The following is a 26,624-nucleotide window of genomic DNA, read 5'->3' as shown; positions in this document are numbered from 1 at the left end:
TCCTTCAATGGCACTGCCAATACAAATTTGTGGAAATGATAGATGATAGTTAAAATATACAGGGGCCCTGGCCTCCATTTAGACCATTTAATACATTGCGCCTACTACCACCTAGGTGTGCCACCTGTTTACTTATGATCAATTTTTTGGCTGACATTTAGCCCACTTTATTATTTGGGCCTACTAACTTAGTCTGCTACTCCTTACAATTGTCCTCCGCTGAACAAAGCAATGCCGCCAGTTTAGTCCTGTTACCTATTTTTTTACTGCTTCTAGGCCTACTTACTTATTTGGGCCTACTCACTGTGTCTGCCTCTCATTACAGTTGTCCTCCACTGCACAAAGCTATGCCGCCTGTTTAGTCCTTTTACCAGTTTTGAACTGCACTGAGCCTACTTACTTTATTGGGCCTACTAACTGTGTCTGCCTCCCATTACAGTTGTCCTCCTTCGCTGAACAAAGCAATGCCGCCAGTTTAGTCCTGTTACCTATTTTGAACTGCATTTAGCCTACTTACTTTTTTGGGCCTACTAACTGTGTCAGCCTCTCATTACAGTTGTCCTCCTCCACTGAACACAGCAATGCCGCCTGTTTAGTCCTGTTACCAATTTTGAACTGCATTTTGCCTACTTACTTTATTGGGCCTACTAACTGTGTCAGCCTCTCATTGCAGTTCTCCACTGAACAAAGCTGAGCCGCCAGTTTACTCCTGTTTCGAATATTAAACTGCATTTGGCCTACTTGTTTGGTTGGGCCTACTAATGGTGTCTGCCGCTGCTTGTTGTTCTCCTCCACTGAGCAAAGCTGAGCCGCCAGTTTACTCCTGTTTCGAATATTAAACTGCATTTGGCCTACTTGTTTGGTTCGGCCTACTAACGGTGTCTGCCGCTGCTTCTTGTTCTCCACTGAACAAAGCTGAGCCGCCAGTTTACTCCTGTTTCGAATATTAAACTGCATTTGGTCTACTTGTTTGGTTGGGCCTACTAACGGTGTCTGCCTCTCCTTGCTGTTCTCCTCCACTGAACAAAGCAGTGTCGCCTGTTTACTCCTGTTACCAATTTTGAACTGCATTTGGCCCACTTTATTACTTGGGCCTACTAACTGTGTCTGCCACTCATTACAGTTTTCTTCCACTGAACAAAGCAATGCCGCCTGTTTAGTCCTGTTACCACATTTGAACTGCATTTAGCCTACTTTATTATTTGGGCCTATATCTGTGTTTCCTACTCATCCTGCCCATTGCCTAGCCACTGCTAGAGGAGTCTGCTGGTACATTGACCCAGACCACTACATTCCCCTTGCACTCTACACAGCCAGAATCTGACCCTGCTGAAAGTCAGGTTCCCCTTCCCGCATACTATACCACCTTACACGGGGACAAAGAGGAAGGTGCAGATGAAAGTGCAGGTTCCTTCATCAGGTGGGGGGGCATACTCGTTGGCGACGTCACTGGCACAGGGCCCCTCATAGTACGCAAAAGTGTCTCTGCCGGTGGGAGGCGCCACCGCCGTCAAACACACCGCCGTACTTTGAGGGGCCCTGTGCCAGTGCCAATGCGAACGAGTGGGCCCCCCCTGCTTGCTCAGGATCACAGCACTTGCAAAGTTTAAATACTTACCTCTCCCTGCTCCACCGCAGTGACGTAGTCCGCGTTTCCTAGGCCCATGAAAAACTTGAGCCAGTCCTACCCCCCCACAACTTTAGCCAAATGACCCCCAAGTTTCAATGCCCAACTATTATTATAAGGTAAATTAAGATTGACAAGCTTAAGTAACAAGAATTGATGTTTTTGGCATTAAAATGGGCACTGTATGTGTTTTCCTGTCCTCCACTCACTGCCGACTTTGATTCCCCATTGACTTGCATTGGGTTAAGTGTTGCGGTTGGCCCCGACTTTTCGCAATAAATCAGCCGATTTCACCCGACCCGACTTTTGACAAAGCCGGGTTTCGCGAAACCCGACTCGATCCTAAAAAAGTAAAAGTCGCTCAACTCTACTACTATTTTTTGCTGATTGCAGTCCACTGTGACACTGTGTTCATACAGCGGATTTAATACAGTTAGCTCAATGAGTTTAGTACAATCAACTAACGCCTATTGCTTCCACCAGGGAATACCACAACTAATTTAAAGTCCTTTGGACTTATTGGTTATTATTCATTCATCTATCATTTTTGCATAATGTGGCTGGCCAAGGACCACTTAATATTTGTAGTTGGCCACTATAGACTACTGCTTATTAAAATAATTGGCCAGCTGCCTCCCCGACATGTTTCACCATTTCTGGCTTCTTCAGGGGTATTGGGCTACAAAGTGACGGTGTGAGCGGCACACAAATATCAGATTAGACAGAATGTGATGAAGCACTCTGCGGGGCAGAGCTTGCGCTTTAAAAGGCAGATGCCAACAGTAAGCAGTCAGCGACTGTCTAGCTTACACATGACAAGTGACGTCCTACAAAGTCAAAGGACATCCTCAATGTATGGGGTCGGCATTGGTAGATTGGGGAACCTAGCCTACTTGTGAATGAAACTCTGCAAGAACCAACACCCAGGTACAATTGACTTCATCTGTGTTTTGTTTTAGTTCCTAGTACCCCATAAATGAAATCTGGTGCTCCCAGTGTACATGAATCTTACTCCCCCATCGACAAGCCATGCCCCTTGATAAAATATTTTTTAGTCAAAACTACAGGAAGAAGCCCAGTAAGGTGTACATCACTAGAATCAGTCTCTGCCTCTACAGCCTGCTGCTCTCAGATGTAAAAACATAACAGATTCCTTCCAGCAGGAAAAACGTGGCATGTCTCAAAGACATGGGCCCAGACTCATCAGTGTTTACACCAGAAATCTTGTGCAAAACACTTTGAAAAGACAAAAAATATTTTTGTGCAATGCAAGGTTGCGGAAACATTTTGTAAGTTTTGGCGTTTTCAAGCCAAACTTGCCCAGATCAGCCAAAGGAAGGACGTGACAGGAGGCATGGCGGATCTTAAGTGTCATATTTATGACTATCCGTGGTGTGGCTTACGTCAAATCTTACTCCAGCCACTTTTTAGATGCGCTTCATTCATTAAAAGGTGCATCTCTTACTGAATCCGGTGCCTCAGACTCCAGCACGCCTCCTAATCACGATGGGTGTGAAGAACTCTTGATAAATGTGGGCCAGTGTCTCTTCACAAGGGAATACATACATTCCTGATAAAGCAAATTTCGGAAATATCCACATTCTTAGAATAGTAGCAATCATTTTGTTGTCCCACATTATTCTCCGGTGATATTTCTCACTTTTTGCCTTGGTGGTCATTTGCAGCAATCACGCTCTTGTAAAAGTTTGCTATTTTACATGCAGCACACAAAAACACATCCTTGAGCATTTTTCTCCGTGAAGCAGCAATGATACAAATGCAAAGCCAACTGTAATATTTGGGCACAAGTTCTTCGGACTCCATAGTAACCATCTCACATCACGGCTTGGTTAGACATGCTCCGCATTGCTAGTGACTCTCACAGCTCAGCCCCTCTTCTTAAAAGGAGAAAGGAAGAAATAGGTTGAAGCATGAAAACATTACAAGCCATCGCCGATGTGTGTACAGAAAATGAACACTGCCATTGAACGGTTCTCTACCTACATTTTCAAGAGTATGCTCCTTGTGGCTGTAAGAGACACCGATCAGCTCCTTAGCCCGAGGACCTGAGAACTGCGATATACAGTATGGCTAGGGATGTGCTCCGTTTAGATCTTGCCTCCCGAGAATTGAGACTGCCAGACATGACTCACTACAAAGCTGTGTGTGAGAAGTTCACACTCTCCTGATGGAATAGTCGATTGACCCAGTTATTATTACTATTACTATTATTATTATTATTATTATTAATTAGTTCAGGTCTGGAATGCATTTTTCTTTCTGTGTTTGGCGCTGCCAGCACAGTACAGGAAATAAAATAAAGGGAACCTGTCACGTGAAAAAATGCTATTATCCTGCAGATATGGGGTTAATATTCAGGTTAATAGGATTCTGAACCAAGCTGGCACTTAGAGCCGCAATGCCATGAGGAAACTACGGTAACTTCATTCCTGCTGGCAGTGTTGAGGCTTCACTCACAGGGGCGGCGCTGTTTCAGTAAATTAGAAAAATTAACAAAAAAAACAGCAAAGGCTTCCTAAGTATTTAAAAAGGCCCCTTAGTCTGCTTCAGTAGGCTCCACAATCATGGGGAAGACTGCTGACTTGACAGATGTCCAGAAGGCAGTCACTGACACACTCCACAAGGACAGTAAATTTTGCATTTCATTTGGAAATCAAGGACCCAGAGACTGGAGGAAGAGTGGAAAGGCCCATAATCCATGCTACTTGAGGTCTAGTATGAAGTTTCCACAATTTGTGATGGTTTGGGGAGCCATGTCATCTGCTGGTGTAGGTCCACTGTGTTTTATGAAGACCAAAGTCAGTGCAGCCGTCTACCAGGAAATTTTAGAGCACTTCATGCTTCCCCCTGCTCACTGGAGCTTATTGGAGATGAAAATTTCATTCTCCAGCAGGACTTGGTACTTTTGTGTTAAATATGCTTATTTTGCACATTTATTTAATCTAGACTATTCACCAGGTGTATTACTCTTAAAGAAAAATGTCATGATATTCTCATGAAAAATGTAGTGGTTTATTGAATTGTCCACAGAATAACCACATTGCAGTGAAACATAAAAACAGACGAAATAGTTACGAACAGATTGTCCATGTGTAGATATCAGCACTTATACTCATCTTCCTCAAAGTTTGGATGGTAAAAGCAGTCTGTCTGTGTGAAGTCTGAAGATCATTATGATGGCTAAGGGTACTGTCACACAGTGGCACTTTGATCGCTACGACGGTACGATCCGTGACGTTCCAGCGATATCCATACGATATCGCAGTGTCTGACACGCTACTGCGATCAGGGACCCGCTGAGAATCGTACGTCGTAGCAGATCGTTTGGAACTTTCCAAACAATCTGCAACGACGATGTTTACCCTGGTTACCCGGGACCTCGGCATCGTTGGTCGCTGGAGAGCGGTCTGTGTGACCGCTCTCCAGCGACCACACAACGACTTTCCAACGATCACGGCCAGGTCGTATCGCTGGTCGTGATCGTTGGAAAGTTGCAGAGTGTGACAGTACCCTAACAGCTGTTGTTTCTTCATCTCTCGTCCATGGTAAATGATGTGAAGGCAGGAGGTGGCAGTCCCACGTGACAAAAAGCACCCACACCCTCCTAAGAGACGTGTATATATGTTTCTACAGACCACGTGTTACCCTTTATAAGGCGTTGACTTATGCTCTGAGCTCCTATATATATATATATAAATAGTTTTTGTAACGTCAGCAAGAAGCAATGTGCTCTGTACTGCATCGAGACCAAGAATAAGTCAATTAATATTTAACATTTTGGCAGTGTGTGAACAGGTGCCAATACCTGGTTGAAAAACAACAGTATCACTGTGCTTGATTGACCAGGAAACTCGCCTGACTTTAATCCCATAGAGAATCTATGGGATATTGTCAAGAAGATGAGAGACATCAGACCCAACAATGCAGATGAGCTGAAGACTGCTATCAAAGCAACCTGGGCTTCTATAACACCTCAGCAGTGCCACGGGCTGATCGTCTCCATGCCACGCCGCATTGATGCAAAAGGAGCCCTGATCAAGTATTGACTGCATTTACTGAAAATACATTTCAGTAGGCCAACATTTCAGATTTTAAAAGCATTTTTTCAAGTTGGTGCAAAAAAGTATTTTAATTTTTTGAGATAATGACTTTTGGGTTTTCATTGGCTGTAAGCCATAATCATCAACATTAACAGAAATAAACACTTGAAATAGATCACTGTTTGTAATGACTATATAATATATGAGCTTCACTATTTGTATTGAAGAACTGAAATAAATTAACTTTTTGATGATATTCTAATTTTGTGAGAAGCACCTGTATGTAATAACAAAGGATAAAAAAAGTTGAATTAATAATACAAATAAAGTATGATGCCCCAACTGTGATCCCCACAGAGAATAATGGGCCCCCACATAGTCCTCCACACAGTATAATGGGCCCCCACATAGCCCTCCATACAGTATAATGGACCCACATAGTCCTCAACAAAGTATAATGGGCCCACTTAGGCCTCCATACAGTATAATGGACCCACCTAGTCCTTCATACAGTATAGTGGACCCACATAGCTCCAGCGGCGCAGGCCAAATATAAATCACCCTGAGGGCCAGAGTTTGATATGTGTGGTCTAGAGCATTAAATACTCCATCCTGAAACTGAAAAGTGATTATTCATTTCTCAAGTATAGTCACCCCTACTTTGTGCCCTCTGTTCGCTTGACACTACCGCCTCTGCTCAGATTGATGTTTCCTTCTACCTGCTTTCAAGAAGGCTGCCACAGAAACATGGAAAACACAGATATGTCTAAACCACTCTTAACTTGCCTTCTCTAGCCAACAGCATAGCACATAGCGCCAGCGTTTGTTGTTTTTTTCCCCCCACATATGGAGTGGTGCTAGCAATGTAAGATTCATGCACCTAACATTATACTCACCACCCGCCATCTTCAGGCTCTCATACACTTGCACTGAAAAGTTACCTCTGGCTCACTGCAGCAAATAGTGGAGCAACTTGGCACGTTACAAACTACATTCCCCATGCCACTGCAGCGGGCATTTATTTAAGGTTTCCATAATAACAGGGTTTGTTCCGTAGGACTGTCACACAGCAATTGTGAGACAACATTTAAAAAAAAGGTAATAAACAAAGTCCAGAACCTATAGATGTATAAGTTTACCCTCTACTGTTGGCAAAATCTTTGAGTTTTTTTGCGAGATGCTAATCTCTAGTATCACAATAAAAATAACATTATGATCCATCATCAGCATGGGTTTATGAGAGATCGGCCCTGCCAAACTAATCTGATCAGCTTTTATGAGGAGGAAAGTTCCAGATTGGATCGGGTTAAGCAAGTGGATGTTATCCAGTGGACTTTTCAAATGCATTTGATGTGTTACCACTTTGAAAATTGGAACAAAGTGAATAATAGAAATAGGTTAAATTGGGTGTACAATGGACTTGTGTAATCCTTAAATCGCTTTTCAGCCCCAGAGAGGAAAGTCGTTTTAAGCCTGGAATATCTTGACAGTTTAGACTCTAGGCTTTCATGGAAAATGATGGAAAATGACTAAAGGGATTATCCCATTAAAAATCATTTGTAGACCCATTACGTATAAAGAAATTAGTAATATGTGGGAGTATCCACTTACAGGATCATTTCACACTAATACCACCACTTTAGTATAGCAGAGGCGGTATTCGTCAAATGATTATCCCACATCCGGTCTTCATGAGTACACCGCTCCCCTGCCAACCCATTCTTAACTTTGCGCCAGATTCAAGAATCGGGTGTGCCATTTTGATAAATTTGGCGCAAAAAAGCAACCAATACCAGAAAACAGAAATGGAAAGAGACTGAAAAGAAATACAAATGAATAATCAATGCTGTTGTGTTATAAAGCAAGAAAGAACATGTGGTCATCATAATCCAAATCAATTCTCCTGCCTTCTGACAGCTTAAGTAGCATAGTGGTCATAACCTGCCAGACTAGGAATGATGGGCATTAAGTAGGTATGACAGGGACAGAAGTAATAGCAGCCTATGGCCAAGGCAGACAAATATAGTGCAGGAAATTAAGGAGAAAAGAAGCAGACATCTCCATTTACAGTAACAGGATAGTAACACTATCATTATAGAATTTACTCCTAAATGGCGGGAAGACAAGGGAAGAAATGGCGGATAACTTATGATCTTCACAGGCAGCGGTGCACTGGAAAGGAACAAGCTTTGCTATGTCAAGGGTATCATGGTTCTTTTGTTTAGGAATCCAAGCAAGTGATGCCAGAAGGCACAATATTCTGCTCCTCAATAATGCTTTTTATTAGTGTCAGGGCTGTCAGGCTGCTACCGAATAATTTCAGTTCAGGTTTTTTTGTTTTATGCGATTAGGTCAGTCACAGTCTGCGGAGAAATAGCGATGTGAAGTGGAGGATGTGTTTGACATGATTATTAAGCAGCCTTCGGGCGCATTCACAAAACCGTGCTCACTAAAGATGTGCTACTAAATCCTGAGCGTTGGAGTCTGCATACGGTTAGGTGATGAATAACAACGTGTATTAGAAAAAACACTAAATGCTGGAACCAGGTTCATTATGAAGGGGTGGACATGTCCTTACCTGGTGCAAGTCGTTCCCAAGAACATACTCCTGGAAGTAGCCTGGTGCCGCAGATGAAGCTCGGATCGCCTGCCACAGATTATACTGACATCCTCCCATATAGGGCGATTTAATCCCTGGGAAATGGTTGTAGTTCCTGAACACAAACGCCTTTAATGGGATTCCTCGGTTAACTATGGTACTGACGGCAGAAACCTACAACAGCAACAAGATGAACATGGTATCAGGAAGACAGCAATGCACCAATATCTCAGCGCAACCATGATTCATAACCCCCTCCTCCTCATTGCAACACAAATTATACAAATGTCACAAGTTGAGAAGTAAATTAATGGTGGCTCAGTGGTTAGCACTGTAACTTTGCAGCACTGGGGTCCTGGGTTAAAATCCCACCAAGGACAACATCTGCAAAGAGTTTGTATGTTCTCCCCGTGTTTGTGTGGGTTTCCTCCAGTTTCCTCCCACAATCCAAAGACATACTGATAGGGAATCTGATTGTGAGCCCCAATGGGAACACTGGTGATTAAAGTTTGTAGGTGCTGTGGAATATGTTAGCACTATAGAAACAAGCACAATAAATAATAAGTGCAAAAATTCCCAATTGTAATTTCTCTGAAGCTATAAAGTGAAAAGTTACTACAATCTATAAGACAACATTCCAGCATTATATGTAAAATGTTTCCTACAAGTTCTCATGTGCACAATGTTGGTGCGGTCTGTGTCTGCACAGCACTGTATCAGCAAGCTGCAATGGCATTGCTATGGTAAGCAGCCATTTGTTCTACAGCAGCTGTGCTGTCAGTTCAGACAAGACGGACTAGCCTTTATTCCCCTCATACATTAATCATCCTTACATAGTTACATAGTTATTAAGGTTGAAGGAAGACTTTAAGTCCATCTAGTTCAACCCATAGCCTAGCATGCCCTAACATGTTGATCCAGGGGAAGGCAAAAAAACCCCATGTGGTAAGAGTAAGCTCCATCATGGGGAAAAAAATTCCTTCCCGACCCCACATACGGCAATCAGACTAGTTCCCTGGATCAACGCCTTATCAAGGAATCTAATATATATACCCTGTAATATTATACTTTTCCAGAAAGGTATCCAGTCCCCTCTTAAATTTAAGTAATGAAACACTCATTACAACATCATACGGCAGAGAGTTCCATAGTCTCACTGCTCTTACTGTAAAGAATCCGCGTCTGTTATTATGCTTAAACCTTTTTTCCTCCAGACGTAGAGGATGCCCCCTTGTCCCTGTCACCGGTCTATGATTAAAAAGATCAGCAGAAAGGTCTTTGTACTGTCCCCTCATATATTTATACATTAACATAAGATCACCCCTTAGTCTTCGTTTTTCCAAACTAAATAGCCCCAAGTGTAATAACCTATCTTGGTATTGCAGACCCCCCAGTCCTCTAATAACCTTGGTTGCTCTTCTCTGCACCCGCTCCAGTTCAGCTATGTCTTTCTTATACACCGGAGACCAGAACTGTGCACAGTATTCTAAGTGTGGTCGAACTAGTGACTTGTATAGAGGTAAAATTATGTTCTCCTCATGAGCATCTATGCCTCTTTTAATGCATCCCATTATTTTATTTGCCTTTGTAGCAGCTGCCTGACACTGGCCACTGAATATGAGTTTGTCATCCACCCATACACCCAGGTCTTTTTCATTGATGGTTTTGCCCAGAGTTTTAGAATTAAGCACATAGTTATACATCTTATTACTTCTACCCAAGTGCATGACCTTACATTTATCCCCATTAAAGCTCATTTGCCATTTATCAGCCCAAGCTTCTAGTTTACATAAATCAGCCTGTAATATAAAATTATCCTCCCCTGTATTGATTACCCTGCAGAGTTTAGTGTCATCTGCAAATATTGAAATTGTACTGTGAATGCCCCCTACAAGGTCATTAATAAATATGTTAAAAAGAAGAGGGCCCAATACTGACCCCTGTGGTACCCCACTACTAACCGTGACCCAGTCCGAGTGTGCTCCATTAATAACCACCCTTTGTTTCCTATCCCTGAGCCAACTCTCAACCCACTTGCACATATTTTCCCCTATCCCCATTATTCTCATTTTATGTATCAACCTTTTGTGTGGCACCGTATCAAAAGCTTTTGAAAAGTCCATATACACTACATCTACTGGGTTCCCTTGGTCCAGACCGGAACTTACCTCTTCATAGAAGCTGATCAAATTAGTCTGACATGATCGGTCCCTAGTAAACCCGTGCTGATACTGGGTCATGAGTTTATTCCTCTTCAGATACTCCAGTATAGCATCCCTTAGAATGCCCTCCAGGATTTTACCCACAGTAGAGGTTAAACTTACTGGCCTATAATTTCCGAGTTCAGTTTTTGTCCCCTTTTTGAATATTGGCACCACATTTGCTATACGCCAGTCCTGTGGTACAGACCCTGTTATTATGGACTCTTTAAAGATTAAAAATAATGGTCTATCAATGACTGTACTTAATTCCTGCAGTACTCGGGGGTGTATCCCATCCGGGCCCGGAGATTTGTCAATTTTTGTGATTTTTAGACGCCGCCGTACTTCCTGCTGGGTTAAGCAGGTAACATTAAATTGGGAATTATTATCACTAGTCATATTGGCTGCCATGGGATTTTCTTTTGTAAATACTGATGAAAAAAAGTCATTTAGCATATTGGCTTTTTCCTCATCCTCATCCACCATTTCACCCAGACTATTTTTAAGGGGGCCAACACTATCATTTTTTAGTTTCTTACTATTTATATAGTTAAAGAATATTTTGGGGTTATTTTTGCTTTCTCTAGCAATGAGTCTCTCTGTCTCAATCTTTGCTGCCTTGATTTGCTTTTTACATAATTTATTTAATTTTTTGTATTTATTTAATGCCTCCTCACTACCTACTTCCTTTAATTCTCTAAATGCTTTCTTTTTGTCACTTATTGCGCCCCTTACAGCTTTATTTAGCCATATTGGTTTCCTCCTATTTCTAGTATGTTTATTCCCATACGGTATATACTGTGCACAGGTCCTATCCAGGATGCTAATAAACGTCTCCCATTTTCTTTGTGTACTTTTATGTCTCAGGATATCGTCCCAGTTAATTGCACCAAGATCCTCTCTCATCCGTTGGAAATTTGCCCTCCTGAAGTTTAGTGTCCTTGTCACCCCTCTACTACACATCTTATTAAAGGAGACATGAAAACTTATTATTTTGTGATCACTATTCCCCCAAGTGACCCCCAACCCTTATATTTGATATGCGGTCTGGCCTGTTGGTTAATATTAGGTCTAGCAGTGCCCCCCTTCTTGTTGGGTCCTGAACCAGTTGTGAAAGGTAATTGTCTCTCATAGTTGTCAAAAACCGATTACCTTTACTGGAACTGCAGGTTTCTGTTCCCCAATCTATTTCAGGGTAGTTGAAGTCCCCCATAATAATGACTTCTCCTTGAGTCGCAGCTTCATCTATTTGCTTTACAAGGATATTCTCCATTGCTTCCATTATTTTTGGAGATTTATAACAAACCCCTATCAGTAATTTATTATTTTTTCCCCCTCCCCTTATCTCCACCCACAGGGACTCTACATTTTCATTAGATTCACCTATATTATCACGCAGGATGGGTTTTAAGGCTGATTTTACAAACAGACACACCCCACCCCCTCGCTTATCTGTACGGTCATTTCTGAAAAGGCTATAGCCCTGCAAGTTAACAGCCCAGTCATGGCTCTCATCCAGCCATGTTTCAGATATCCCCACCATGTCATAATTATGTTCCAACATCATTAGTTCTAATTCGTCCATTTTGTTGGTGAGGCTTCTGGCATTAGTATACATGCACTTGATGTTCCTCTCTGTACCTCTATTCTTTCTTAAATTACTAACTGTTCTAACCCCACCCCCCATGCCTCCGCCACCCCCAACTTCCTTATTTGTGCCCAGGTCTCTATCTGCACTATCTTCCCCACCTATAAAATGAATACCCTCCCCCCCATTCCCTAGTTTAAACACTCCTCCAACCTTCTAACCATTTTCTCCCCCAGCACAGCTGCACCTTCCCCATTGAGGTGCAGCCCATCCCTAGCGTAGAGCCTGTAGCCAACTGAGAAGTCGGCCCAGTTCTGCAGGAACCCAAACCCCTCCTTCCTACACTAATTCTTGAGCCACTTATTAACCTCCCTAATCTCCCGTTGCCTCTCTGGCGTGGCACGTGGTACAGGCAGTATTTCAGAAAATACCACGTTGGAGGTCCTTGCTTTCAGCTTGCAGCCTAATTCCCTGAAATCATCTTTAAGGACCTTCCACCTACCTCTAACTTTGTCATTTGTGCCAATGTGCACCATGACCGCTGGGTCCTCACCAGCCCCTCCCAGTAATCTGTCCACCCGATCAGCGATGTGTCGGACTCGAGCGCCAGGTAGGCAGCACACCGTTCGACGATCCCTGTCTTTGTGACAGATTGCCCTATCTGTTCCCCTAATAATTGAGTCCCCCACTACCAGCACCTGTCTGGCCTGCCCTGCTCTCCTATTTCCCTCCTTACTGGAGCAGTCACTCCTCCGGCTTTCAGAGGACATGCCTGGCTGCAGCAGTGCTACCCCTGTACTGGCACCCCCCTCACCTGCCAACTTAGCAAACTTATTGGGGTGTGAAAGTTCAGGACTAGCCTCCCTGGCACTCTTCCCTCTACCCCGCTTCCTAACTGTCACCCAGCTAACTGCCTCACTGTCCTGCAGCTCCATCCTACCATCCCCCTCCTGATCTATCCCATTGAGCGTCTGCTCTGTGAGCAGAAGACTCCTCTCCATATTGTCTATGGATCTCAGTGTTGCCAGCTGCACATTTAGATCCAGTATCTGGGTTTCCAAATCCACAACATGCTCACATCTCGCACAGCAGTATGCACCCTCGAACGGCTGATCAAGGACTGCATACATGTGGCAAGATGTGCACTGGATGGCATTAACAATTGTGGAGCACATTTCCTAATGGGGATTGCACCAGACAGAAACGTTAAATAAAACCAAATACAAAGTATTAATTAACACTTGGAACAGCAATTCCTCCCTTGGAAACTCCCTGATTCCAAAGTCACTGAGTCACAAGTCACACTTACCGCTGTCCACACTTACGCTCAGGTCACACTCAGCTCGCTCACACTCGCTATGCTGAAGATTTAAAGATTTTTTTTTTTTCCTCTATTTCCCTTTAACAACAAGCCACCTTGCTGTTCTAATGCACTTCCAAAAAGGACTTGAGCCCCAAACAGCTGCCCCTTATAAACCCTTGATTATGACCGCCCACCCTAAGTTAACCCCTTGTGAATATAGCTACTCCCAATTCAACAGCTCACACAAATTCACACAGGTATTTGTTAAAGGCCTTCCAAATACCTCTTCACTGAGTCACAAGTCACACTTACCGCCGTCCACACTTACGCTCAGGTCACACTCAGCTCGCTCACACTCGCTATGCTGAAGATTTAAAGATTTTTTTTTTTTTCCTCTATTTCCCTTCAACAACAAGCCACCTTGCTGTTCTAATGCACTTCCAAAAAGGTGTCCTTAACTGGGCCCCCAGTTCACGTTTGTATATACCACTTTTGGTAGGTACTAACAACATACTACTAGGACAACCCCTTCTCGATCTCAATGTTTGGCTCTGATGAAACAAAATCACTTCTACTCGCCTCTCTTGTCGGCGGTGTTAGCACTCACGTTCCCGGGGCTCACATGCGGTTATTATGACACGTGAGCCCTGCGCCCAATTAGTGCTGGCATCAATATCCCTTCCTTCAGACGTATGTGTAATAAAAAAAAAAAAAAAGGGAGAAGGGAGAGCTGTGACTGGCTACTCACTTCCTCTTGATTATTTGTAGGTGCATAGGTGGGGACAATGATGCCAGCATTGACTGGGTGCAGGGCTCACGTCATAATAACCGTATGTAAGCCCCGGGAACATAAATGCCGACACGGGAGGCGAGTATAAATGGTTTTATTTTATAGGGGCCAAACATCCAGATCAATAAAGGTTTGTCCTAGTAGCAGACACTAGACAACCCTTTATAATCTGACCCATCACAACTATGTTCCTCTCAAAGCACACAGATGCTTCTACTTATACTTGCCCATTTGCTCTGCTTCCAACACATCAATTTCAAGCACTGTTCATGTACTGCCTAATACAGCCAAACCTTCATCAGCTGCCGTAATGTTACCCAAGTAAGTATTTCTTGCACCGGATGCTCAGGGCCTGATGGGACGTGTAGTACTGACACAATCACTCTATCTTTAAGTTTCCTGCCACCAGACTGTGGTACTTGAAAACCAGGTAAGCAGCAATTGGACAGGTGTAATCACAGAAACAGAAAGCAAAATAACACCACCCGCTCTGATTCATTGCATGTCACCCATGTGCCTCAGAGACGCTCCCATGTGTGAGCCCGCTGACGTTGTGGAGCCAAATGTTGGACAGGCTCACCTGGACAAAATGCGCAATCATAGGCACACCTCTGGTAAAGGCAGACTGCGGCACAGGTACAACCATGGTGGAGGAGACTGCGGCACAGGAACAACTCTGGGAAAGGCAGACTGCGGCACAGGCACAACCCTGGTAAAAGCAAACTGTGGTACAGGCACAACTCTGGTAAAGGCAGATTGTGGCACAGGTACAACCATGGTGGAGGCAGACTGCGGCACAGGAACAACTCTGGGAAAGGCAGACTGCGGCACAGGCACAACCCTGGTAAAAGCAAACTGTGGTACAGGCACAACTCTGGTAAAGGCAGACTGCGGCACAGTCCCAACCCTGGGAAAGGCAGACTGGGGCACAGGCCCAACCCTGGTAAAGGCAGACTGGCACAGGCACAACCCTGGTAAAGGCAGACTGGCACAGGCCCAACCCTGGTAAAGGCAGACTGTGGCACAGGCACAACCCTGGTAAAGGCAGACTGGGGCACAGGCACAAGCCTGGTAAAGGCAGACTGGGGCACAGGCACAAGCCTGGTAAAGGCAGACTGTGGCACAGGCACAACCCTGGGAAAGGCTGACTGGGGCACAGGCACAAGCCTGGTAAAGGCAGACTGGCACAGGCACAACCCTGGTAAAGGCAGACTGGGGCACAGGCACAAGCCTGGTAAAGGCAGACTGGGGCACAGGCCCAACCCTGGTAAAGGCAGACTGTGGCACAGGCACAAGCCTGGTAAAGGCAGACTGGCACAGGCACAAGCCTGGTAAAGGCAGACTGGCACAGGCACAAGCCTGGTAAAGGCAGACTGTGGCACAGGCACAACCCTGGTAAAGGCTGACTGGCACAGGCACAACCCTGGGAAAGGCAGACTGCAGCAGCCGTCGTCAATCCCAGCTGGGATGATAAAAACAAAAACAGCAAGGAAAAAAAATGACTATCTGAAGGTGCTGTCTCACCGGATATAGTATAAAATTCTGTTTTTATTAACAGAACGCGTTTCTAGAGCAGACCGCTTTCTTCATCAGGCACAAATAAAGATAAAAACATACAGACAGAATGAATTGCATTCCTATAAGCACATAGGTGTAGGGCTTTTGATTGATTAAATATTTAACCCTTCCAATGTAGTCACATATCAGTATAAACATATACCCCCAGACACTACACAGAGCGATTAGCAATAACAAACAGATATCAATGTATCGGTAATTCAGCCTGTATGGTCTTTACATTTATTCACTCCTTCAGGAACTCATGAGGACAATGTAAAAATCCAGAAGTTTTCCCACTTCACCAATCTTTGATATCTATTAATATTACTAGCCGGTATTTGTTCTATTATAATAAGTTCCCGATTGGCGGGGTTTTTCCTGCACATGAAAAAAAAACCGTCTGGACAAACTATGGTTCCTAATTCCATTTTTTTACATTAGACCTGTGTTTATTCATCCCGAGATGCATTGGCATAGTGGTCCGTCCCACGTACTGCAACTTACACTGACACTGCAATACATAAATGACATCCAAACAGTTTGTGGTCTTTTACATTGTCCACATTAGTTCCTGAAGGACTGAATGAATGTATAGACCATACAGGCTGAATAGGGATATTGATATCTGTTTGTAATTGCTAATTGCGCTGTTTAGTATCTGGGGGTATATGCTTATACTTATAAGTGATTACATGGTAAGGGTTAATTAATCAATCAATCTAAATCCTGGTCTATGTGCTTATAAGAATGCAATTCACCCTGTATGAATGTTTTTATCTGCATTTGTACCTGATGGAGAGCGGTCCGCTCTAGAAACACGTTTTATCAATAATCACAGAATGTAATACTGTATCCTGTGAGACAACTCCTTCAATTCGTCATTTTTCTATTTCTGTTCTTTAGATGTATGTGATCACATCACGGTTTTTCTGCCAAGAGCCCAATTTCTGAGGAGAGCCTGGTAATTAATGGGAATCTGTCACCAGGTTTTTGCAATGTAATCTGAGGACAGCATGAGGCAGGGGCAAAGACACCGATTTCAGCTGTGTCTCTTATTAGGCTGTGTGCTGCTGTTGCTTCAATACAATAAAGGTTTTATAAGCAGGAGATTATCACTGCCAGACTAGCTGCCCATGTGCCTCCTGGTCCAACCACGCCTCAACCACTGATTAGCAGCTTACTGTCAACATAAAATGTACATAGAAAGTTACTAATCAGGGATGTGGGTGAGGTTAGTATGCGGAGATCTGCTACATGCATCTAAAAACTGATTGTGTCTCAACTGCTGTACCCAGCAAACTAAGTGATACATCGTTGGAATCAGAGTCTCTTTCCTACATTGGGCTGCTCTCAGATAAAGTAACAAAAACCCGGTGACCGATTCCCTTTAATAGACACCTATTCTGAGACTGAAGGGACCCAACACTGTCCTCTTGTTTCCTCTCACAGCTGTGCCCCGGTCACCAGTGCACCAGAAACCAGTAGTACTAGTTCACTCAAAAGGGCCAGCTGCAGTGCTCGGATCTCAGGACGGGTGGTGAGGATACAATAACTAGAAACAAACGTGCACTTGTACCCATGACTGTAGCTAGATACACATCATCCTGTACAGAAGGGTGTTATTAAGGCTCCTATGCAGCGCATAAAATGGATAATCTGGATTTCAGACTGCCCGTAAGGTTCCTTTTTGTTTCTAGAAGTCATTGGTCTAAACTGGTTGTATGTGAGGTGTAATGGCCAGTAATCAGCACGTTGATATTACAATACTATAAACCCCATGCTGCTGAGCATCTGCAAGATCGCGGCCATTCAGAATGTCCTACACCGCATCAGCCGGGAATTCACATGATGATCCAGCACATCCTGTTGGGCAGCCCTCGTCAGTATGGGGTGTTTCCAAACACAGTACCAAGACTCATCCTGAACTTTTCCAGTGAGACATACGCACAGAGCGGCTGACATTCAGAATCACAGGACGTCTAGTGCCTCCGTCAATTGGATTACTATTTGCAATGCTACATTTTATGAAGTGGCCTTTGTGTTTTCCTGCAGCTTCGCAGCATTACATCAGCACTTGATAAAGCAGAACATGGCAGTGAATAAACTCCCCGTCCCACAGTTGTATTATACTAAATGAATAATTGATCCACTTAAGGGTAAGAGATGCTTTTCAAAGCCGGAAAACAACTGCCTCAAACAAAAGGCCACTTTGTTGTAAAATCGAAAGAAGCAGAAATATTCACTTTTATAATATTCCGAGGATTGTCTGCAAACAATAAATGATCCGGAAGCTTCAATTATATGGTCAGAACTCTGAAAATAGACTAAGGGTTCCTTTTTACATGCTCGGCATTTGCCCGATTAAAGGGAATCTGTCACCCCCAAAAATCGTATATGAGCTAAGGCCACCAGCATCAGGGGCTTATCTGCAGCATTCTGGAATGCTGCAGATAAGCTCAACAGGGCAGACAAAGTACGCCTGCGCCGGAGCCACAGCGTGAAGACAAGAAGAGGACGTCATAGTAAGAAGATGGGAGGCGCTGGACCGGACCGCGATGCCCATTGGACCGGACCACAGCGGGAAAGCCCCTTTGTGAGCAAAACCTAACCTCTTTTTCTCATCTTTCAGGATACATCGGGGGCTTATCTACAGCATTCCAGAATGCTGTAGATAAGCCCCTGATGTCGGTGGGCTTAGCTCATCTTCCATTTTGGGGGTGACAGGTTCCCTTTAAGTCACTATCTAACAACTTTCTATAGACAGAACCTAGGCCAACTGCGGCCTCCAAACCACATCCAGCTGTTTCATTGCTCCAATCTGGCAAGCGGATCGAGACAGCCAAAGGGCTGAAAGGTGGCAGTGCAGGGCCGGCACAGTAGCAGTGCGCGCCTGACCTACGTAGGACCAGCCCTTAGGCGCTAGGCAGGTATGCAAGCAACACTGGAGAACAAAGGGAAATGTAGAGAGAATGAAAGCAGAGAGCGAGAACAAGACAAAAAGCGGAAGGAGGAGAAAGAGCGCAGGATTGTGACAGAAACTCAGACAGAGACAGAGATCGAACAGAGACCACATGAGGAATCAGAGAAGGAGCTCAGCCGATTGTCTAGGTTTATTATACATAAGTACAGTACAGTTTAGTCATTTGATTTGCTGCTACTGATATTTTAATTCAGGAGCATTATAATAGAGCTTTCTTTAAGTGCTTAATGTGGAGATGTGCTGCAGAAGAATGGAGAAGATGGAAGTCTGCAGAGACAAGCTATGGATAAGAAAAGTCATAATGGAGTCTGAAAAGATGAAAGAGAACGACTCCAGAGACAACGTCATCTATCAGGATGTAAAAATTTTTGTGATGCTAATTCTCATATTTTTACTTATGTTACAAGTATTAAAGGGGTTGTCTACGTTTGTGATGAGTCTGCAGTGATTCTATGTGACTGCAGACTTCTGAATTCTCACTGTGCACACTGCACACTGTCAGGATTCTTTGGTGAAGGAGATTTGCATACATGAAGTCATGTGCTGACTAGACATGTGTGGCCTCAATGAAAATGAATTGAGCAAGGCCGGACACGTCTAGTCGGAATGTGGCCAGAAGTATACAATCACATACTTGTGCTGACATGATCGTCAACTCTTACCACCGGCAAGGATCAATCCTAAAAGTGTGCAGTGCTTGCAGTGAGAGTTCAGAAGCCTGCGGCCACCTATAGTGACTGCAGACTATCACCTCAAACCTGGACACACCCTTTAATTATAAAATGAAGCCCTGTAACATGCCTAAAACCTAAGGACTTAAGGTCACGTAACTAAGCCAGTGTATTCATCTATGCTACCATCAATAAAAGTGATATATGACAGACCATTAAACTATATAAAAAGGCCTCTAAGTAGAGGTAGTGAAGAGTACATTAAAGGAATTAAATATACATGCTAATATACTACAGGGTAATCCTGTACTGGAAAACAGCACAACCTCACTGTAAAAGGAAAAGAAAGTGAATTGTACAAGTAAGAATTTGTATGCTGTGTTATGTTAGCAGCACTCGCCTGATACCATTCATGGTCCTATGAATACAGTCACTCACAGACCACATTGACCAAGATGACCTGTCCCAATTGCACAGTTCTTTACTGCATTACCTGCTATATAGACTGCAATTCCCCAAAACAAGCCATGGTTATACCATTGTGTCTCACAACTTAGAGGTTTTCCACTTCTTTAACCCTCTTTCATTTGTCCTAACTAGCACTTTTCTAATATATTGTTATTACCTGCCCTGCTCCTGGAAGCTTATCTCTCTGTGGGTTATACACAGTGGCTTGGGAAAGTATTTATTTTCTGGCATCACATCCTGTATTTAAATATTTGTGTAATCATATTTGTGTGAGATGCATCAGTATGAAATAGTCTTAGGCGGTGTGCACATGATGCGGATTTAGTGCGGATCCGCAGCGTTTTTTCCGTGCAGAAACGCTGCAGATCCGCACTGTGATTTACAGTACAATGTAAATCAATGTAAAAAAAAAAAAAAAAAAAAAAAAAAAAAGCTGTGCACATGGTGCGGAAAAATCAGTGCGGAAATGCTGCGGATTTCAAAGAAGTGCACGTCACTTCTTTTGTGCGGATCTGCAGCATTTCTGCACCCCTCCATGATAGAAATCCGCATTGGGAAAAACTGCAGAAAATCCGCACAAAATCCGCATCAATTCCGCACAAAAACCACACTAAATCCGCATAAAAACCGCGGCAAATCTGCGGCTGCGGATTCTGCCAGGAGATGCGGATTTTGTGCAGAAAATTCTGCACCTCTTTTCTTACGTGTGCTCATAGCCTTAGCTGGTGAAGTGAGAAAAATATAGGCACAAATTAAATTTATGGGATCAAATAACTAAAAATGGGACAAATGAAAGGGGATTAAAGTAGTAGTGACACACCTTCAAGTACTTACTTTAGGACATAGGGGTTTCCTTGATGTCTCGATCATAAGGTCAGCGCCCATTCTTTCTCTTAAAAAAATAAATAAAAATAAAATGTATGATTATACAGCATATCAATGACCCGCTGTTACTATCAATAGCAGAATAATAAAGATTTTATAAACAGAGGCTATCCGGGGATATTCTAGAGCTGCTCACTTCTGCATCGGAAATGAGCAATATCGATGAGGTTACAACCTGAAATCAGTCGAGAAAGGCGCATGACCGGGCAGGTATACTACATATGTTATTTCACTGAAATAGTGCCACATACCTGCCATATGACCTCTTTCAACAGCAACTAGACTTTTTGATTTAACAAATGATTAGTACAAGTGAAGATAAGAAACTTTGCAACATACCTTAGAGATGTCTGCTTCTTTGTCCTCTTATTCTTTTTTTTTTTGCTTAGTACACTGATCATTCACTTTCAAAAACGGTTTAAAGAGAGCTTGTCACTAGCTTAAAAAAATTGCATAAAATACTCTGTAAAAATTTATCTGAACTTCTCCGATTCTACTACTTTTTTCCCCGTGTTGCCCTGTGTCACTTCATTGCAGGGATATTCACATTCATTGCTTTTGGAGCACAATATGTGAAATCTCTCTGCTTGCCGATCAACTTGCCATTTCTACACCATGTTCTCTATGGGGGTGTGCGCTTTCTCCTCTCCCTCCCAGATGCTGCCAATCACAGCAAGGGAGCTGGACTAGAAAACGTAGAAACAGCGGAGATGTGAAAGGTGAAATCGAAGCACACGCCCCAAAAGAAGACTTTGAAAAAAACACCCAATTGGACAACAAGCTGAGATTTCACATATTGTGCTCCAAAAGCAACAAAGGTGAATATCTCTGCAATAGAGCAACGCATCATAAAACGGAAGAGAGTGGCCGAATCATAGGGAAGCCCAGGGATTTTTCCAAGGTATTTAACTCAATTATGAGCAGGTGACAGGTCCTCTTTAAATCTGTCAACATTTGTAATGCACAGGGGAAACTGCTCAATGCAGGGTACCAATGATATAATGGCCATACATAGTGTCACTGTAAAACATAATATTTTCTACTTACGGTTTCATAAATAAGATGTTCCTTTGTATCTTAGCGTTTTATGCAAAAAATTTAAAAAATCAACACCTATCTGCATGTGTTCTGCAATGTGACCTCCAGTTACTTTGTGATCACATCGGATTTCTCCTTCCCACAGTGTCCTCATGAATCATGCATGATAAGCCACTGTCTCTGTTCCTCCCTGGTGATAATGAAGCATCCTTTAACCTGTCAGCCGTCCTACACTGCTGACCTGTATGACTAAAGCCCCCGTCTCACATAGCGAGATCGCTAGCGATATCGCTGCTGAGTCACAAGTTTTGTGACGCAACAGCGACCTCAGTGGCGATCTCGCTATGTGTGACACGTACCAGCGATCAGGCCCCTGCTGTGAGATCGCTGGTCGTGTCACAATGGCCTGGACCATTTTTTGGTCGTTGAGGTCCCGCTGACATCGCTGAATCGGTGTGTGTGACACCGATCCAGCGATGTCTTCACTGGTAACCAGGGTAAACATCGGTTACTAAGCGCAGGGCCGCGCTTAGTAACCCGATGTTTACCCTGGTTACCAGCGTAAATGTAAAAAAAACCAAACAGTACATACTTGCCATCTGATGTCCGTCAGGTCCCTTGCCGTCCGCTTCCTGCTCTGACTGAGATCCGGCCGTACAGCGAGAGCGCAGCAGTGACGTCACCGCTGCGCTCTGCTCTCGCTGTACGGCGGCTCAGTCAGAGCAGGAAGCAGACGGCAAGGGACCTGACGGACATCAGATGGCAAGTATGTACTGTTTGGTTTTTTTTACATTTACGCTGGTAACCAGGGTAAACATCGGGTTACTAAGCGCGGCCCTGCGCTTAGTAACCCAATGTTTACCCTGGTTACCCGGGTGCTGCAGGGGGACTTCGGCATCGTTGAAGACAGTTTCAACGATGCCGAAGTCGTTCTCCTGATCGTTGGTCGCTGGAGAGAGCTGTCTGTGTGACAGCTCCCCAGCGACCACACAACGACTTACCAACGATCACGGCCAGGTCGTATCGCTGGTCGTGATCGTTGGTAAATCGCTATGTGAGACGGGGCCTTTACTAGCATGCCTGGAGAAGACAGGTAACAACAAAACACTGGAATCTGTACAACCGGTGTTTGCAAGTCATTCCATGAAGCAATTAGTGCAACGAGGAAATCAGCTGCATCCATGTAACAGAACTCAAGCAAAGCAAATATATGAATGCGGTCGTGGTATTATTGCACATATAGTCCCCAAAACATTATAGTCAATAAGTATTGCATTGCATTCGTATGCCTTTATATGCTAAATTGCATATTGTGAAAAAAGCGACTCAGAAGTACCTAGTATACAGGAGGAATAAGAGTCATGCTAATAATAAAGATATATTTCAAACAACTTTATTAGTTAGATCAATCACATAAATATCTTAAAAGTAGGGCTTTAGAAAACGAAAAAAAAGCCCATAATATAGAGCAACCAGATAAGTAAGTAAATAATTTACAGGGTTACAAATAAGTGACATATAATCCAAAGTTGAATAGGAGCCTGGCACAGCACCAAGGTATGTGGGCAGAATTTAATAATGTATTGCTATAGCACATAAAATATTATCATGGCGTAAATTCAAACAATGATATGTTGGAGTCCCTTCGTAATCATAATGGGGGTATATTTCCCATGTAGGTACTAGTGGCCACTAATTAAAACTCCCCATATATTTTGAACTCAATATGGCCATTCCAAACTCATATTAACATCAGCAAAGTGTGCACAGCAGTACCATATATTCCTTGAAAAAGGAAATTCATTTCCGAAACGTGCATTGGGGAAGGAGCTCTGACACAGGCACCAGGACACTATGATGGGTAAATATACTTTATAATATATGGTCTTGCTGTGCACACTTTGCTGATGTTAATATGAGTTTGGAATGGCCATATTGAGTTCAAAATATATGGGGAGTTTTAATTAGTGGCCACTAGTACCTACATGGGAAATATACCTCCATTATGATTACGAAGGGACTCCAACATATCATTGTTTGAATTTACGCCATGATAATATTTTATGTGCTATAGCAATACATTATTAAATTCTGCCCACATACCTTGGTGCTGTGCCAGGCTCCTATTCAACTTTGGATTATATGTCACTTATTTGTAACCCTGTAAATTATTTACTTACTTATCTGGTTGCTCTGTATTATGGGCTTTTTTTTCGTTTTCTAAAGCCCTACTTTTAAGATATTTATGTGATTGATCTAACTAATAAAGTTGTTTGAAATATATCTTTATTATTAGCATGACTCTTATTCCTCCTGTATACTAGGTTGTGGTATTATGCTGCAAATTCGCAGCCAATTTGTGACTCCATTGTCACCCTTTGCAATGCAACAAAGAAATGCTGAGCATCTGCGTAAAATGGGGCATGTAGCAGAAATTTGCTTGGAAAACATGAACCTGGCTTAAACCAGGGTTGGGGAATCTTTTTTCTGCCAAGGGCCATTTGGATGTTTATACCATCCTTCGGGGGCCGTACAAACTCTGCCCACAAAGTGCATCCTGACTCTGGCACTGGTGTCAGGACATAGTCTTTCACTGCATGCCCTTCAGTGTTTAGTAGTGAACACTGCATGTGTGTGCCAACAGAGCAAGAAGAAATTAATGAGCTGGTCGTTTTCAAAATACACTTCCCTGCCCAAGAAAGCGGTCCCTGAGAATCTGCTCGGGGCCTGATAAAATGTCATCAAGGGTGGTAAATGGCCCTGGGGCCTGAGGTTCCCCTGGCCTAAAGGATGTCATAAATATCACTGTAGAGATGAGAGAATTGACTCATGTAACTCTGGTCCATTGGCCAGGTCAGTAATCCGAGTACCGAAAGGCGTCCTGCGTATCTCCTGCCCTTCTCAGCTACTCTTTATTAGATGTCGCAATTATGACTTTTCGTCGCAATGATGACTTCATGCTAGCCTGGCTAGTCAAAAGAAGAACGAGGAATGCCAAGAGGTTAGGGGATTCATAGGATCATAGACATATCGTATAATGTTAAGAGTTGAAAGGGACCTCTAGGGTCATCATGTCCAACCTGCTCAATGCAGGATTCACTAAACCATCTCAGACAGATGTCTGTCCAGCCTCGGTTTGAAGTCTTCCATTGAAGGAGAACTCACTGTCAAAGTTTTTTCTAATATCTAATCTGTATCTTCTCCCTTTCAGTTTCATTCCATTGCTTCTCGTGTTTCCATGTGTAAATGAGAATAAGGATGATCCCTCTACATTGTAACAGCCCTTCAGATATTTGTAGACAGCTATTAAGTCTCCTCTTAGCCTTCTTTTTTGCAAGGTAACCATTCCCAGATCCTTTAACCGTTCCTTGTAGGACATACTTTGCAGTCTGCTTACCATCCTTGTATCTCTTCTCTGAACTTGCTCCAGTTTTTCAATGTCTTTTTTTAAATGTGGTGCCCAGAACTGAACACAGTATTCCAGATGATGCCTGACCAAGGAGGAGTAGAGGGGAATAATTACTTCACGTGATCTAGACTCTATGCTTCTCTTTACACATCCTAGAAATGTGTTTGCCTTTTTTGCTGCTACATCAAACTGTTGACTCATGTGCAGTCTGTGATCTATTCTATTCCTCCCATTCTATAGATGTCATTTTTGTTTTTCTTGCCCAGATATAGAATCTTGAATTTCTCCCTGTTAAATACCATTCTGTTAAGGTACCTTCACACGAAACGACGCTGCAGCGATAGCGACAACGATGCCGATCGCTGCAGCGTCGCTGTTTGATCGCTGGAGAGCTGTCACACAGACCGCTCTCCAGCGACCAACGATGCCGAGGTCCCCGGGTAACCAGGGTAAACATCGGGTTACTAAGCGCAGGGCCGCGCTTAGTAACCCGATGCTTACCCTGGTTACCATCGTAAAAGTAAAAAAAAACAAACAGTACATACTCACCATCTGATGTCCGTCAGGTCGCTTGCCGTCTGCTTCCTGCTCTGACTGAGTGCCGCCGTACAGTGAGAGCAGAGCACAGCGGTGACGTCACCGCTGTGCTGTACTTTCACTTTCACTTTGCGGCGCTCAGTCAGTGTGGGAAGCAGACGGCAAGGGACCTGACGGACATCAGATGGTGAGTATGTACTGTTTGGTTTTTTTTACGTTTACGCTGGTAACCAGGGTAAACATCGGGTTACTAAGCGCGGCCCTGCGCTTAGTAACCCGATGTTTACCCTGGTTACCAGTGTAAAATATCGTTGGTATCGTTGCTTTTGCTGTCAAACACAACGATACACGGCGATCGGACGACCAAATAAAGTTCTGAACTTTATTCAGCGACCAGCGATATCACAGCAGGATCCTGATCGCTGCTGCGTGTCAAACTAAACGATATCGCTAGCCAGGATGCTGCAACGTCACGGATCGATAGCGATATCGTTACAAAGTCGTTTCGTGTGAAGGTACCTTTAGTCACTGCCCATTGTTCAAGCTTATCTAGAGCCTTCTCTAGTGTTAAGGTACCGTCACATTTAGCAACGCTGCAGCGTCGCTTTGTGGTCGCTGGAGAGCTGTCACACAGACAGCTCTCCAGCGACCAACTATGCAAAGTCCCCTGGTAACCAGGGTAAACATCGGGTTACTAAGCGCAGGGCCACGCTTAGTAACCCGATGTTTACCCTGGTTACGAGCGTAAACGTAAAAAAAACAAACACTACATACTTATATTCCGGTGTCTGTCCCCCAGCGCTGTGCTTCTCTGCACTGTGTAAGCGCCAGCCGGAAAGCACAGCAGTGACGCCACCGCTGTAATCTGCTTTCCGGCCGGCCAGCGCTGACACAGTGCAGGGAAGCG

At 43.6% G+C, this 26,624-nt stretch overlaps 1 protein-coding gene across 1 annotated transcript in view; it reads right to left on the bottom strand.

Annotated features, from left to right (window-relative positions):
* The window catches only part of PNPLA8 (patatin like domain 8, phospholipase A2), an 89,699-nt gene that overhangs the window by 29,748 nt on the left and 33,327 nt on the right, over nucleotides 1-26,624 (bottom strand). Inside the window, exons 7-8 of the mRNA XM_077265081.1 lie at nucleotides 20,683-20,740; nucleotides 8,267-8,461 (exon numbers count right to left, since the gene is read on the bottom strand). Coding sequence (XP_077121196.1) covers nucleotides 8,267-8,461; nucleotides 20,683-20,740 — 253 coding nt within the window. The remainder of the gene's footprint in view (nucleotides 1-8,266; nucleotides 8,462-20,682; nucleotides 20,741-26,624) is intronic.

Source organism: Ranitomeya variabilis, chromosome 5 (genome assembly GCF_051348905.1).
Source record: "Ranitomeya variabilis isolate aRanVar5 chromosome 5, aRanVar5.hap1, whole genome shotgun sequence".
NCBI classification, from domain to species: Eukaryota; Metazoa; Chordata; class Amphibia; order Anura; family Dendrobatidae; genus Ranitomeya; species Ranitomeya variabilis.
Note: the sequence above shows the minus strand (reverse complement) of the source record. Positions and strands in the feature narration are given on the sequence as shown.